Source organism: Aquila chrysaetos, chromosome Z (genome assembly GCF_900496995.4).
Source record: "Aquila chrysaetos chrysaetos chromosome Z, bAquChr1.4, whole genome shotgun sequence".
NCBI classification, from domain to species: domain Eukaryota; kingdom Metazoa; phylum Chordata; class Aves; order Accipitriformes; family Accipitridae; genus Aquila; species Aquila chrysaetos.
In genome coordinates, this window is record NC_044030.1 from 87,346,630 (window position 1) to 87,361,474 (window position 14,845).

At 41.5% G+C, this 14,845-nt stretch overlaps 1 protein-coding gene across 8 annotated transcripts in view; it reads left to right on the forward strand.

The window, feature by feature from the left end:
- WDR7 (WD repeat domain 7) overlaps positions 1 to 14,845 on the forward strand; it is a 151,801-nt gene that overhangs the window by 113,704 nt on the left and 23,252 nt on the right. For all 8 annotated transcript variants that reach the window (XM_030004989.2, XM_030004988.2, XM_030004987.2 and 5 more), the window contains one exon: positions 5,907 to 6,006. In XM_030004989.2, the coding sequence (XP_029860849.1) occupies positions 5,907 to 6,006 (100 nt within the window). The remainder of the gene's footprint in view (positions 1 to 5,906; positions 6,007 to 14,845) is intronic.

Genomic DNA, 14,845 nt, shown 5'->3' on the forward strand with positions numbered 1-14,845 from the left:
GCTTCCTCCAAAGGATTTATCAATATCTTTGTTGTTACAAAAATGAGAATAATGTACTTGAGTAACAAGTTAGATTCCAATATGCACAACCTGCCTGAATGAATTAGTTGCCACCGTCAAAGCGACTAGGGAAAAAAGAAAATGGTGACAGCAGAAAATAAGGATGTGGTTTGGGGGCACGGTGGTGGTGGCGGTGGTGTTCCTAGACAACCCGTGCAGGGGGCTTGCATTGTGGTGGCTTGCATAAACGCCTCGCAGCCAACTGCTGTCCATTAGTACCTTCAGACTAAGCCATGAGCAGCCAGTGTAAGGTATGTGTCAGAGTGAGATTTCCTGGTGTGCTGAGGACCCAGGGCTTGTCAAAGCAGGAGCTCTTTACTTGAATTTCAAGATCTGTTGTCAGCAGCACAGTCCTCCAGCAAAGCATGCTCTCATGCCAGGAGTTTAGCCAAATACCAAGTAAACTTTTCATTCATAGGAAGCTTAAGCCTGACTCTGTTTTGTTCTCTGAAACATCCTCTAATGGAGAATTTTGAGAATAAATGTTACTTCCTTTATGGCAATAGCTAACTGCTGTAATTTGCCTAGTAGCTGGCAGTAGGGCATAGTTATCGGGGGAGATAATCTCCTGTCCAGGCACTTCCAAGTCCTTCTGAGCTGTTCACACAGGCATAGCAGTGCCATCCCATAGGAAAGGTCAGTGAAATGGATGTAAGAAATAGATAGCACCAAATGCCTTCCTGGAATAGAGCCTTGCTTTCACTGCCCTGTGACTGTCTCCCAGGTGTCTGCCAAGGGACCAGGACGTGCTCCAAAATTGTTGTAGGCAGAGAATGTAACCCTCGCCCTTGTGGTAGCAGGCTGCCCTCTCCCCTGGTTTTAGGAATATTTTTGGGATGCTTGCACTAGATGCAGGAGATGCAGTTGAAATTAAACCTTGCAAAGGGTAGAGAGCACTGCTGGTTGCTTTGAACTGCCCCTCACTCTGCAGCGTGTGGAAACATCTTGGGCAGCATTTAAAGCTCTCCATGCCTGGCGACAGGGAGTTCAGTAAAATAACAAGTATGAATTTGCACAAAATCATAGGGGAAGAGTAGTACAGTGGCTGTCTTGTGCTCGCATTGTTGGTGACTCGGCAGTTCGCTGAAACGCACGAGTAGCAGTTCAGACGCTGGCTCCTGCTGACCTTCTTTGGGAATTCAGCATCATTGGTTGTCTTTGTCTTGGGCTACTTCTGCTTCACTCTTAAAAAGGTACTTTCAAATAGTAAAATGTGATTTATAAAATGTGAACATTTACAGTATCTTTAGACTATGATAACTATCCCAGTTATACTATTAAGCTGGTACAACCAATAAATTATAATTATCACCTGTCAACAATTACATTTTAATCTAATAAGCTATTAAAATATTAAATAGTTTCAAGAAAAGAACAATTATCCTGTTGACAGGTGGGATACTGATAGAGGTAATCTTCCTTCTTCCTGATACTTTAAAAGGCTTACCTTAAAATATAAATGCAAGGATAAGTAGAAATAAGTGCAAAAATCTCCCTATTCCTGTTGTATTTTTATAGCGATATGTTATCTTAAAATTCTGTTAAATTACTAGTAATATTTCCTATTCTACATAGTTATAGCCGTTGTAAAAATGATACAGCACCCCACCGATGTGATCATTCAGCCCAATGAAAATTTTCATCAGATTTTAACAAATGGTTGAACCTCTGGAGAGATTCCAAGTGGAAACACTTTGACATAATCCTATTGTTAATTCTTTTAATATCCCAGTACTCTTTCTGCTGTACTGCATTATGTGCACCCCTGTTGTGGCAAAATCATTCAGGTGTCTCAGTGCTTGGTGTGCAAACTCTGGTTCCTCGGAGGACATTATGGAAGTACCTTACTCATGGCTGTAACGGCAAACGTTTGTTCGTGCCTCTGCGGTCTCTTGGAAGCGACGCTCCTGTTTCAGCAGAACATTAAACCCAGGGCTGGGAGCAGCAGTGTGCTGGGTTAAAGTACCTGATTATCATTCCTCTCGGGTTTTCAGCCTTTTTTACTGTTCTACAAATGTAGCAGTCATGCTGCTAATTGCTGTGAGCGTGACTCAATCCTGATGCGTGGTGATGAGGTAAATCCATCGCTGTGGATATTTTTGGATATCATATCTTACAGCATATGATTATGGTGTCTATTTGTTTTTCCCATAAGTGTTATTCTTTATAGAGGCTCGTACTGCCTTTTGGCATGCTGTATGCAAACCCTTTTCTTATCAAAATAAAAATAAGTATTGAAGTACAATGCAATGAATATGAAATATTTCTGAATTTCTTTAAAATTGCAAAGGATAATATTGAAGGTTGCAAAATTCTGTTAGACTTGAGCCTTTTCCAGATTCAGCAGTTGCATTGCAGCTGAGTGGTCCCTGATGGACTCTGCTTGGTCAGGTCATGTATTTAGTACAGGCTGCTGAGTTAAAGCGGTCTGTGTAACAGCATAGTCTCACATGGGAAGATAGATTAAATTTAAAATAACAAGTGTTTTATATGGCTTTTTACTAGGGAGTAGTCTTGCAGGCAGAGTGAGAATTTCAAGGATTAGACAAAGTGAGGTTGTACAACAAAATTTTATACCTTGATTATTTCTAGGATTTTGGAGAGTATAATTGAAGGAATCAGAGTCCATCAGCTGGAGGTGCTGTTGTGGTAATGCTCAAGGGAGCCTGAAGCCTCATTCTGTAGAAGGGAAAGAAAAAAGAATGAAATGTGAAATAGGACTGGAGAATATTGAAACTTTAATACAGAACCCCTCTGGCTATTGCAAGATACTGAAGTTTTAAATTAAGATTTAATGAAGCTGTGATGTTAAACAACAAATTATTTTTAATGAACATTTAACATTCCATTTTTGTGCTGGTTTTAAATTAGAATGTTAATTAAAAAAAAAAAAAAAAAAAAAACCCAAGTTTTAGAACCCCTTAGATACTTCAGCAGTCACTAATTCAGGTTTTAAAACAGTTGGTGGGCCTTCACTGAACCACAGTGTGGCTGCTGTTGGCTTTTCCAGTATCAGATTAAACCCAAGCCAGCACAAGCAGCCCCATTTCCAGCTGTCAAGTGTGTTTGCTAGTATTTGGTGGAAGAAGAAAGGTCATTTTCCTCCTAAGTCCTTAACCCAGCTTGCTTATGCTGAGTTCCCACCCTGCACTGTGGTATCCAGGGGGTCAGCCCATTGCAGGATGCCAGCTTTCACTCAGCTTGCAGCCTTTGCAGCATGTTACCCCGGCATTGCGACTTGTATTGCATATAGAAGTTTAGAAAGGGGTGCAAAGGATTAAAATATTTAAACCTGTCTGTGGTTGTAACAGTGCTAACCTAACTAAAAGATAAAAGAATGAGGCTAAAGAGCTGACAACTGAATGTCAGTTTAAGGAGTAATTTTTTTTTTTTAGGAAATTATACTCAAAACCATCTATTTCCTTGAAGCTTTTTTTCTCCCAAACCCTCTGTTGTTGTTTAGTCTGATGGATTCTTCTTTTCAAAGAAAAATACTGACTCAGCACTCTATCTAAATGGGCATTTAAATGCAGTAAGGAGAGAAATGCTGTTTGCTTACATATAACAGTATGTGATATTCTCTTTCTAAATCTATTGGAGGAGACAAGTGGACTGCGCCCATTCAGTAGTGTAATAGAATTAATGGGGATATAAAACATTTTACATAGAAACTTTCTGTTGTAGTCCATTTTACTTGTAATGATCAAGCAGCATGTGGGTTTTTTTATGTTTATATATAAATCCCGAGTTTGCTGGTTATATAAAATAGCCTTAAAAATAGCCCCTTGCCTGTTCACCTGGGGCACCACTTTAATTATGCAGGTGTTTGCAGTTTGACATGAAATGGTGAAAAATGCAAATGCTTTCTTATTATAGTCCCATGCCTTATTCAGCATGTATGGCAGGCTTTAGACCCTGCAGGTACCTGTTTGCCCACAGCTTTATCCCTTTTCTCTTCTTTTTTCTCGTGACTGGCTCCTGCCTCTCCTGCTCCCGAGCTATTTACCAACAGCTTTTGATTTTTTCCAAGCACTCCTTTTTGTTGTCTAAATAATAAATGAGAAATTATTATTACTCAATAATAAATAAGTTGTGTGGCCGCCACTGACCAAAGGCATACGAAAAGCAGATTGATGAGGCAGATGCTGGCTGCAAAAGAAAGTAACAGAGATGGTATGCAGCCTGGAAATATTTCCATATCCCCAGAAAAGGGATTGTTAAAAAGCTGCCCATCACCCTACATGCACGCTTTGCGAAAGGAGGGTTCTGTGCTGGCCACAGCCCGTGCAGTATGGGATAGCACGTCTGAGGGCTTGTAGGCTTTCACGAAGGTCTCTGCTGTATCGGTTGGCCGTGCCAGGTAGAGTAAGAGTTAGACAAGGAAATAATCGGTGTAGCCTAAGTAGGTTTTGTCTTCGTCTTGCCCTCTCGAGTGGGAATTACCAGCAGAGCCGTCGGCTCTTTCACGGTCGGTGCCTCCCCTCTGGTCTTGCTTGAAGCCACCTGCGTCCCCCTGCTGCAGCACCCTCTTCTGTGGAGGTGCCGCTGGTGAGCCTGGTCCGAGGCACCCACCCGGCTGTGGGTGCTGGGGGGTCCGCGCCGCGGGAGGGCCCCCCGCGTGGGGTGGCACCCCTTCCACCAGGAGGGGATGGGGAAGGGCGAGGGAAGGTATTTTGTGGAAAGTACCGCCGAGAGTCCAAGAGCAAAACGGAAAGCGGCGAGCCGGGGAGGGGTGATGGGCATGGCAGACCCCGGGGACGGATGGACACGGATGCAAAAGTGCATCTGAGCTACTTAGCCTTGCCCTTTCTCCTGCACAACAACTAGCCATTTTCTTTCTTACTTTTCTTTTTTTTCTGTAACACCATGTTTCATGCTGTTTTTCTTCCTGACTGCCATCCTGCACTGGAGAAACAAGTATGAGAGCAGTTGCTATGGCACTCTGGGAATCCTGAAGAACAAGGAGATAGATCATTGTAAGGCTTCTTGTTTGAAGCCGTAAATATGGTCAGCAACATATTTTTGTGGTCTGATTCTAGGAATCTCTGGCAGACTTTGTTATAGTAAAATTTAACTGTAAAAGTAAAATTTAATTGGAAATGCGGTTGGCAGTTTTCACAGGTCTGCTCTCCTTTTTATAAGAAAGGCACAATGATATTCCCAAAGATTTGAATTTGAAATAAGGATTTAGACTCTCTTGTGTTTCAAGGTGTAGAAATTCCTTGAATTTTGCAATTGTTTGAATTCAAATCGATGCCGTACAGTCACACTGGACGTTAAGGACTACCGCAGGCTTCTCGGTGCTTTTTCACCTGCAGGATGTTATTGGATTAGAGAGCGTTTGATGACTCTTTTTTTTTTTTTTTTTTTTTTTTTTAATGCCAATCAAAAATTTATGAGTTTGCATATTTTTTCCCCTATACTTTCTCTTATTCTTTCTCATTTGATATTCAAGTAAAAGTGCTCTGAAATCATTCAGGGTGTTAGATTGTCTTGTTTAACCATTTGACATCCAGCATTATTGTGGTATTGCACTGTAAACAAGATATGCCCATGGACATTTAGGGACCTGATGATTATCACATAGATTATTCCCAAACTCAGTGGAAGCGTTCAGCACCGGGTAGTAAAAATAAATAAATCTGATCTGATTCTGTGGTAATGTATCAAACATCAGTTGGCTTTGTTTGCTGAATGCCAAGTATGAAAACTGGCAGCTGATGGATTTTTAAATCAAATCTCTGTTCTAGCACTAATGTTAATTACCCAATGGCATTGCAAATTAATTTTAACATCATGCAAGCAGGTCAGATCTCACCTGTTACTTGTTATAATGTTCAATTCAGGTTCTACATGGTCAGCTATTACGAGCGGAGTCACAGAATAGCAGTGGGAGCTCGCCATGGTTCAGTGGCCCTCTACGACATCCGGACTGGGAAATGTCAGGTAAATAAATCATTGTGACTTCCTCCCCATAAAGTGTGGAAGTTATTGAAAGGAAAGAGCAGCGAGCTCTGCATCAGTTGACATGCTGAGCTGCTGGAACATTATGGATAATGCTGAGGGGATCAATAGTTTAATGAAGGACTCAAAGTATATAGAGCCCTACTGTCTTCATTCACTGGAACTGAATGGGTGCCACAGATGGGTTAATAATGAAAGCCTAAAGTTAGGCGATACCCCTGCTCTGAAATAAATGAAAAATCTGATTTTTAAAAGTTAGGGTTTATAGCAGTATACTTATCTACTATAGAAGTCACAAAGAAAATCCACCAAGGTTTGTTTGGTTTTTTTTCCTAAAACTCCTCTCTACAAAATGCCATGATGCTTACGTTTGAGGTATTTACAATTTTTTGCTGTTAAATAAGATACACAATTTCTTACCAGTTACTAGTGACCTAGAAGAGGATATACTTAAGGATAATGTTGAAATGAGTGCGTGGAATTAAAAATGTTTAAATGACAAAGTATTTGCCTTATCTTTTCAGAAAAGTTCATTGGTAATGTTCTTTATTATTCCTTGCACTATGTGATCAGCTATTATTTCTTATTGAATTTCAATAGCATTTGTAAGGCTTGGGTAAAATATCTGTATTTTGAATCTGCCTTATTCTTTTGTGTGTGTATATCAATATAATTTTTTTGTTGTTCCTAAAAGCTGTTATCTTTGGTCCTTACAAAATGTGTGTTATAGAGAAGGTAGCATAAATTTCTTCCTGCTAGATCTGCTGGCAGAACTGCATGCTTAGGTGTACATGGCTGGTTCGTTTTCTGTTCTGAAATTTTAAGTTTTATTTCCCAAATCTGGTAGCTGATGACACTGTATGTTCTGGTATTTTTTGTTTAGACAGCTGTCCTGTGGAAGCTGAGATGGCCAGATTTATTTTATAAATAGCTATATAATGCAGGCAAATAGGAAATATGGACTGCTCTATCTTGTTTTAGCTTAAGTCATTTGGATCATGATTTATTAATTTAACTATGAAATGGGTCCACAAGAACTGCTGTATACTGATATATCCGATGTCACTGAGCATCTTTGCTGTCCTGCAATCCTAGCCAAGATGCCCAACATGCTGCAGAGCTGCACGTATCCTTCTTTCCAGATACGTCTCCTTGATTGTCTGTGCAAGGAGCCTGCACATGTTGCATGACTTTCTTCCCACCTATTCAAGCAGCCAGCATGATGAAGCAGCTGAACGTCTCCCACGCCATTAGGAGACACTGACCACAATCCCTTTCGGTGTGCATCATTGCGCTGAAAATGGAGAGTGCGAAGTCCAGATAAGTCTGGGAAGTCTTGGCATCTCAAACTAACAGCTAATTCCTGATGCTGTTGGAGGGGGAGAGGTGAAGAGCGCAGTTGTACACTTCCTTACGTCTCTGCTTTCAGAGCACAAGGAGAGTGGTGACAAGACCTGTCCTTCCATTTAGCAGCGGCATTTAACCAGTGCTGTCATCCTTGCACTTTTAACTTTGTCTAATTCGTACTTCAGCTACTGAGCTGGGGCCAAGATGAGCAGAGGAGTTTGTTAGTATAGAGGGTAGTTCTGGCACGTCTGGCTTCGCCGTGTGAGTTCTGGGTGGGTCTGTAACACATCTTACACAACCTGGTGATCCGCACCAGTTTTGCAGAAGCCCAGAAGTGCTGGTAGGCAGGATGGCAAAGTGTGCTTACAGCTGCATGTATGTCTAGGGCTAAATCTTCCAGGAAAATCACCCCTCCGGCTTGGTTTGCCCTTGGTTTGGCAGGCATGCTAAAATACCCTATTTTTTTCTCCTTTACTTTTTTCCTTTGGTTCTTTTAAAGTGGAGACTGCATAATACCCACCAGCTGTTTGAAGGGGATTTTGCATAGTTGTTTGCTAGCCTTTTCTCTGAAGTGCGCTCTCCTCCGTGTCAGCTGGCAGCCTGTTCTCTGAGGCTCCTGGAACTAACTCCTGGTTTCTACCAGTAAATTGTCTGAATGATTTGCTCAGTTAATTTGATGTGTTGGTGAATATTCACAGCATTTGTTTTCTTGCTTTCTTAATAAGCTTCCACATAGATCATGGAAAGCAGAGATGGGTATGAGTGAAAGGACTTTCAGGATGATTAGGGCAGGGTCCTTTGCAGATTTTATTATTATTCATGAGATAGAAAAATTTGGTGAGTGCCAGATATATGATTATTAGGGGGCAACGCCATCTATTGGATACAGGTTTCTTATTCCAAATCTGATCTTTTAAATTATTTCCCATAGTTGCAGATTTCAGGCTGCTCAGAAGATGTGAAATAAGTTCAGGATTGTGTAGATTAAAAAGTTTTGAAATTGGAAAAAAGCTCAAATTTCTAGTTTACTTTTTTACAGAAGTTAAAGCTTCACAATTAAAGTTTCGATATGTTTATCAAAATATTTTAATTGCCTTAGTGTGTTTAACTGGAGGATGAATTAGGACACGTATCTGGGAAGAACTGGGTGAGCAGTCGCCAGCACTGGGACAGTGGGTGCACTGGAGCCCTTGGACCAGCCTCCCTCTCTCCTGTTGGGACCTTTTCGCTTTCTGTACTAATTACTGCTTCATTTCTAACAAGAAAAATGTTTGTCTAACACAGGCCATCATCTAGCTTAAGCTCATTCTGCTTCTTTCTGTTTATAATGGTTTTTGAACAATGTTACCGGAAACATACTATCAAAAAATTGCTTAGTCATTCACTATTTAAAAAAGGATAATTCTTTGAATCTTTTCTTGAAGCCATAAACATAATTTTGCATTTAGTAAACATGTTAGTGTTTTGCAAGTAAAAGTATGAAATACATATGAAAGTTTTATTAGTTGCCCCATCACAACTCACACGTAAGCTGTTTTTAGTCAGGCATCAGAATTACATATTGAATAAGAAGAGGGGGAACTGCTTTCCCCTTCCTCCCGCCCCATTTATATTCATCATTAAGATGTTAATTGAGATTAACGCTGAGATAAGCAGAAGGGGAGAATAATAAGCTGTGGGTATTGCAGGTGGGACCTCCCTGGGATGTGAAGGCTTGTTCCTGCTGCAGCAGGCATGGCATCTTCTAACACCTGAGCAAGTTTCTCGATACCCAGAGGAAGGTTGTTCCAGAATATTGGTGGATTAAAATATCAAGGGTTAGAAATGGTTTTGTTTTGGTTTGTTTTTTTTATTCTCACACCAATATAGTTATGGCTATCTTTGACCTTTAGCTTAAATAATCAGTTCCTCTCCTTGGTTTTTACCCATCTGCCTTATTTACAGGCAGCCTTAACACTCACTTTCAGCCTTTGTTTTGAAAGGTGAAAAGAACAGAGGACCCTAAAAACTCCTTCTCTGTAACGTACTCTGCATTTTTCTTAATCCTCCTTAGGCAAAATACTCATTTATGTTCTGGGCTCAGACAGACTGACTTCAGTGTTTATTCCAGTCTTACTGCTGAGTTTCCCCCAATCTTTCCCTTCTCACCTTCTATGAAACCACACAAAAGCAGAACTTGGAAAGGCATTTTGTCTGAATGTTGTTTTGCCAGATGAAACTGCACATCAAAGCTCACGTTTTTAACATGTCCCTGTTGTGCACATGTGTGTTCCTGTAATGCAGAACCTCCTCTTCTCCCTTGAGATTTGTTGCTCCTGATGCATTTTTTTGGTGGTTTGTTACCAAAGTACCACAAAGGCCATCCCTTAGCGTAGGCTGTGGGACTCAGGTCATCGAACCCCCACGGCTCAAGAACTCGCGTGGGGAGGTGCATCTTCAAGTTTTTCTTTTCTTTCACACCAAAGCCAGTCTAAACCACCATCACCTCCTGTGGTCCCAGGGAGTATCAGGGAGCAGCGGCTATGAAGAGCATTCGGGAATAAAAGCTCTCCATCAATTAAAGCATTGCAGCTTAAATTAAAACCTTGGCTTATGGCAAAAGGTGTTGTAGACAGCCAGCCAGCATCCTTCTCCTCAGTCAAGGGCACGCGTGTGCTGTCCTGGCCCCGCTGAAGTCGGGAGTCAGTGTGCTATGGCCAGTGGTATGGTCAGGATGCCACCCGTCTCCCAAGCAGGAGGGCTGTGCGGTGCGTGGTCCCCCAGCTCAGTCCTGGTGTCTGGATCTGCTGCCTCTGCCCATCACCTCTGGCTTCACAAATGCTTCTGGAGAGCAGCACCAGGGGACCTGCTGGTCATTTACGGAGAGCAATGAATTCAGTACGTCATGCATGTATAAACCAGAGTTAGATATAGTATCACTAAAAATGTTGTTCTTCGTGTTTCTCAAAAAGCTGAGTGAACAGTGGGGTTCCCTGAGCTCACCCCACGTTCCTCATGCTTACCTTTCCCAAAAGCGGGGTGGGGTAGTTTCATGGGCTTGATGTGCAGTAGCGGATCATGCTCCAACAGCCGTGTGACTGACGGTCGTGAGACCGTTCGGGAGGGAACCTGTGCCCGCACCGATGTGTTCCCATTCCTTTGGGTCACGTGCAAAATAAGGCAATCCCTCCTGGAGACGGATAAAGGCTTTCTGCTTCCTTTTTCCTGGAATTAAACATCTCTTCCTTCCTACTTGGTCTGCGCAGCATCGCTGCTCTGCTGCTTCAAACTGGAAACCTGCTTTTAGGGCCACCACTTCTCATCTCTGAGATCAAGACAGCAAGCTCAGGTGAGCTGTGGGAGCTTGTGGGAGCCTCCTTTGCAACGGGATGTTTGAGCCGTGTCTGCTAGAGCTGCTGGGGATCCCTCTGTGCAGGTTTGGGCAGGCAGGGAGCCGCCGTGCGAGCGGTCTGCGCGGGGCCGCGGGCAGGAGGGCAGGCAGGCTCCTCATCCCCAAGGCAAGCCGGTGGTTGCTGTAGGACCTGTCCGCTGGCTCAGTGCAGTAGCGAGACGAGTTCCTCGCTCTCAGATCCTCGTTCCCAAGCCCCAGGGGTGCTGCTGCGCGGGGGGGCGAAGCGGGCGGCTGTCGGGGCATCGCTGGCACTGACAGGGTGCTGCCCCGGTGCGCCAAAGCTGCGTTGCCCTGGAGATGCCTGAAGAAAAATATCAGAAATCCTCATAAAAGAAAGAGATTTCGTTGCTTGCAGTTGCTTTTGATTTTGTGATGTTTGCGTTGAATAATTCATGGAACTATAATCTGGTAACTTAGCACTGTGCATACTAACATACTTATGGTGACAAAAATAAAGCTTAAAATGTTAGTTTTTCACATCACGCAGCCATACTAAAAAAAAAATCACTTTTAAGTTCAGTTGATGGCAGGATCTGAGCAGTGTGGGGGTTTGTGTTACTGAAATTGTCACAGATTTGACAGTTTATAGTTGGTAGAAAAATTTGTAGTAATTATCAGCAGTAGAGCAAAGAGCAAACTGCTGGCCTAAATATGCACACTCAATGTGGTTACTTTATTTTTACACTATAGGTGAAATAGGGTGCTAATGACAGGAATTTTATCATCTGCTTGAAGAAAAAAGGGAGGCATTTTAACTGAAATAACAGAAAACAAAAACATTTTGTATAGGGTTTTTTCCTTCCAGCACATGTTTATTTTGTTTCAAGAAAGGTGGTTGTACATACTGACAGAGAAATTACATCTAATGATTAACAGAATGATGGATGTTAAGAATCACCTTTTTTAACAAATAATAAATCAACATTTATATGTGATAGGTTTTTTCCGGTAAAATTTACTATATTACTATCACTTATTTAACAAGGTGTCAATTATTAATACTACCAATAAAATGTTGCCTCAAAGCCAGTTATCTGCATTTCAGTATTTTGCTTTTGGTTTGCATTATTGCTGTTCAGATATGCATATTAATCTATATTTTAGAATATTAGGTAGAATTCACAGCTTATTAATTATAACATTTAAAAATTTTATAATGTACTACATTTAATCTTACTTTCAAGGAAGTATCTTATTCGTTTCAGGGGTTTTGGATTTTAGTTTATTTTTAAAACATTAAATTGGAACGGAAATTACAGCTCCTTTGTATTCCACGAGTATTCCAAATACGTATCTTTTTTTAACTAATTTTTCCATAATTTAATATAGAGATTAGGTTCTCTCTCTCCCTCTTTCTCTTTTCTGTTAAATTATTTATTAAATATTTTCCAAGTGTTACTTGGTATTCCCAGTGCCCAGCGTGAGACATGAGCGAAGTTGGAATTCATTTGGTTTTTCGGTGCTTTCCTGCAGCAGCAGCGGTGTATTGTGGGGAGCAGAGCCGGGCAGTGTCCTTCCCATGGCGGTATTGATTTGCCCTTCAGCTGTTTGCAGCGCAGAGAGAACCCAGGGCCTTGTTGTTGATTATCTACACAATGTCTCGGTGAACAGTATTGACCCATTGCCGCTCACTGCCTATGGCTCTTGATTTTTCACACCGTCTCCATGACACTCATAATAAAACATACTATCTTATTGCTACGTGGCTCTGGAAACCAACCGATCTACCCGTAGAGCAACTGCCGCCTTTCTGGAGAGCGTTTTGTTATATGGGGAGCAAGGCGTTGGAGCCATTTGAGGGTTGTCTTTGTACCCCGTTGCAGCGGGGACCCGTGCCCTGCGCTGAGCTCCGTCCTGCACGGCGTCAGCGGACTTGCAGAAGAGGAGGCTCATTCGGCTGTGCTTTGTTACTGCAAATCGCAGAGAAAGGTTATGTGAGGCTGTATCAGCACGGCTTTTGAAATGTTTGAATAATCAAAAGAATTTGTGAGGGTCTTAAGAAAAAAACAAAGAAGAAAACAAAACAAAAATACCTGTTATGAAAAGGGAGACGACATAAAATGTCAAGATCACTTTTAAAATTTTAGATGCTTTGATAATAAGTTCCAAAATAATTATGACAAATAGAAATATCAAACAGTTTAGCTGGTTGTTTTTTTTCAAATCCATTAAATTATATTTTACTATAAAATAGCCATATCTTGGAGGAGATTATGGGGAGGACTCCTTTGCAATAGTTTTGTCTTTTACACTAATATTATTTTACACTGTACTTTAGATTATTACTGTGAACTGTCGCTGTGGGGGGATTTCTTTGCTTTTTCATAAATAGGACTGTTCCACAATAAGTAATTTTCTAGTATTAAACTGCACCAGGAACTCTGTTCTGAAGCTTAAATTAGAATTATTTAAAATACTAGCTAAACTTTGGCACGTTTTTAGAAATAAATTCATACAATATTTGCTATTGAATCCATTTAGCATCTTCCGTTGCTGGAGAAGTAATGGGTTTGTGACCAGAATATTTTTAAATCCTTCAAAAACACAGTATGCAGAGACGGACGATGGGGGGTAAAGGCTCTGTAGGAGGATTTCCCAGTCCGGCGGTGTGTTGAGCAGCCCTCTGGGAGATGCTGAGCCCCCTCCACACCCAGGGAGAACCGAAGTTCCCTGTAAGAGCAGATTTTTTTATTTTTTTAATAGTGCCTGGTGCCACATCCATCAGAGTGACATCGGCGGTCTCCAGAGCGGCATTTAGCAGTTCAGTGTGTATTCATCACGGGTGATGTCTCTCTCAGGAAAGCAAAATTGTAAATGGAGGGAGCTGATGACTGGCGGCTCCCGGGCGGAGGGAGGGAGAGAAGTGAGAAGGGATCTTTGCGATCATCAGGTCTGACCTCCTGCATGGGGCAGGGCGCTTAAATCCAGCATCACTGGCCAATGGGTATCTTCAGAAGATCATCTCATCTTAATCTTAAATCTTCCAGTAATGGAAAAATCTGCCAGAATCATCATGATTTGCTTCAATAGTTAATTATTTTCATTATTAAAGCTATATTTTGTTTCTAGTTTGACTTTGCTTTAGCTTCAACTTCTGACCCGTAGCTCCTGTTTTACGTTTAACTGTTAATTTGTGTAAGAAATTGTTAATTTGTTTTCTACATGTGACTGCTGCAGACTGTGGTCGAAGTCCCGCCATTGTACTCGATAAACCAGAGATGAGGCTCCTCCGGGCTGGAGGGATGCTGGCAGGCCCAGCCAGCCCAGGATGCTCTCAAGGATAGTGCCGCTCTGTTTTTTGCTCCCCAGACCCTCTCGGTGTTCTCCTCAAGCTCTATCAGCAGCAGCTTTTGCATGGCTTTTAGGTTAAGACAGGCCCTTTTGGGACCCTGGGAGAAATGCACCAATTCAGCAGTTTTTCTGTTTACAGCTGCATTCCAAACCACATCGATTAACCAATATTTAATCCATCTAACAGCCAACCTGTTCATTATGTATCATTTTCATTTCTCCCAGGAACGTCTAAGAATGCACCAAACACCTTTCAGAAGTCTTGCCACATGAGGGCTTTGACTTTTATCGTCAAAACCATACATTTCACTAAGCTTGCTTGTTACAACCTCTTTTCTATAAAACTACATTGTTGACAATGTTTATATTACATTTATATAAATGTTTCATTAGTATCAATTTCATATGAAACATACCTTTCTTGGGGGCAATTTGCATCAGGTAGGTAAGCCTGTAATTATTCAGGTCTTTCTCTCTGCTCTTTAAGGTACAATTAATACCGTGAGCTCTCTTCCTTTCCCTGGAACATCCTGGTTTTTCTAACAATTGGTGGGAGTCCATGTTAATGAGCTGTGAGCTCTTTGGCTGCTTCGTTCAAAGCTCCTACATTTGGCTACAATTCTCAGTGCATGTCTTGTGAAGTTTTTTATTTGGAAAAGCAAATGACTTTGTTGCAATTTATTCTTTTGTCTGAAGAGAAAATCAGCAGTTTTAAGCAAGGTTCTGAAAATATCTGGCAATGGGTATAAATAAGTCTTTAATCTTGCATGTCACTTCTGGGTTTGCCAGGAA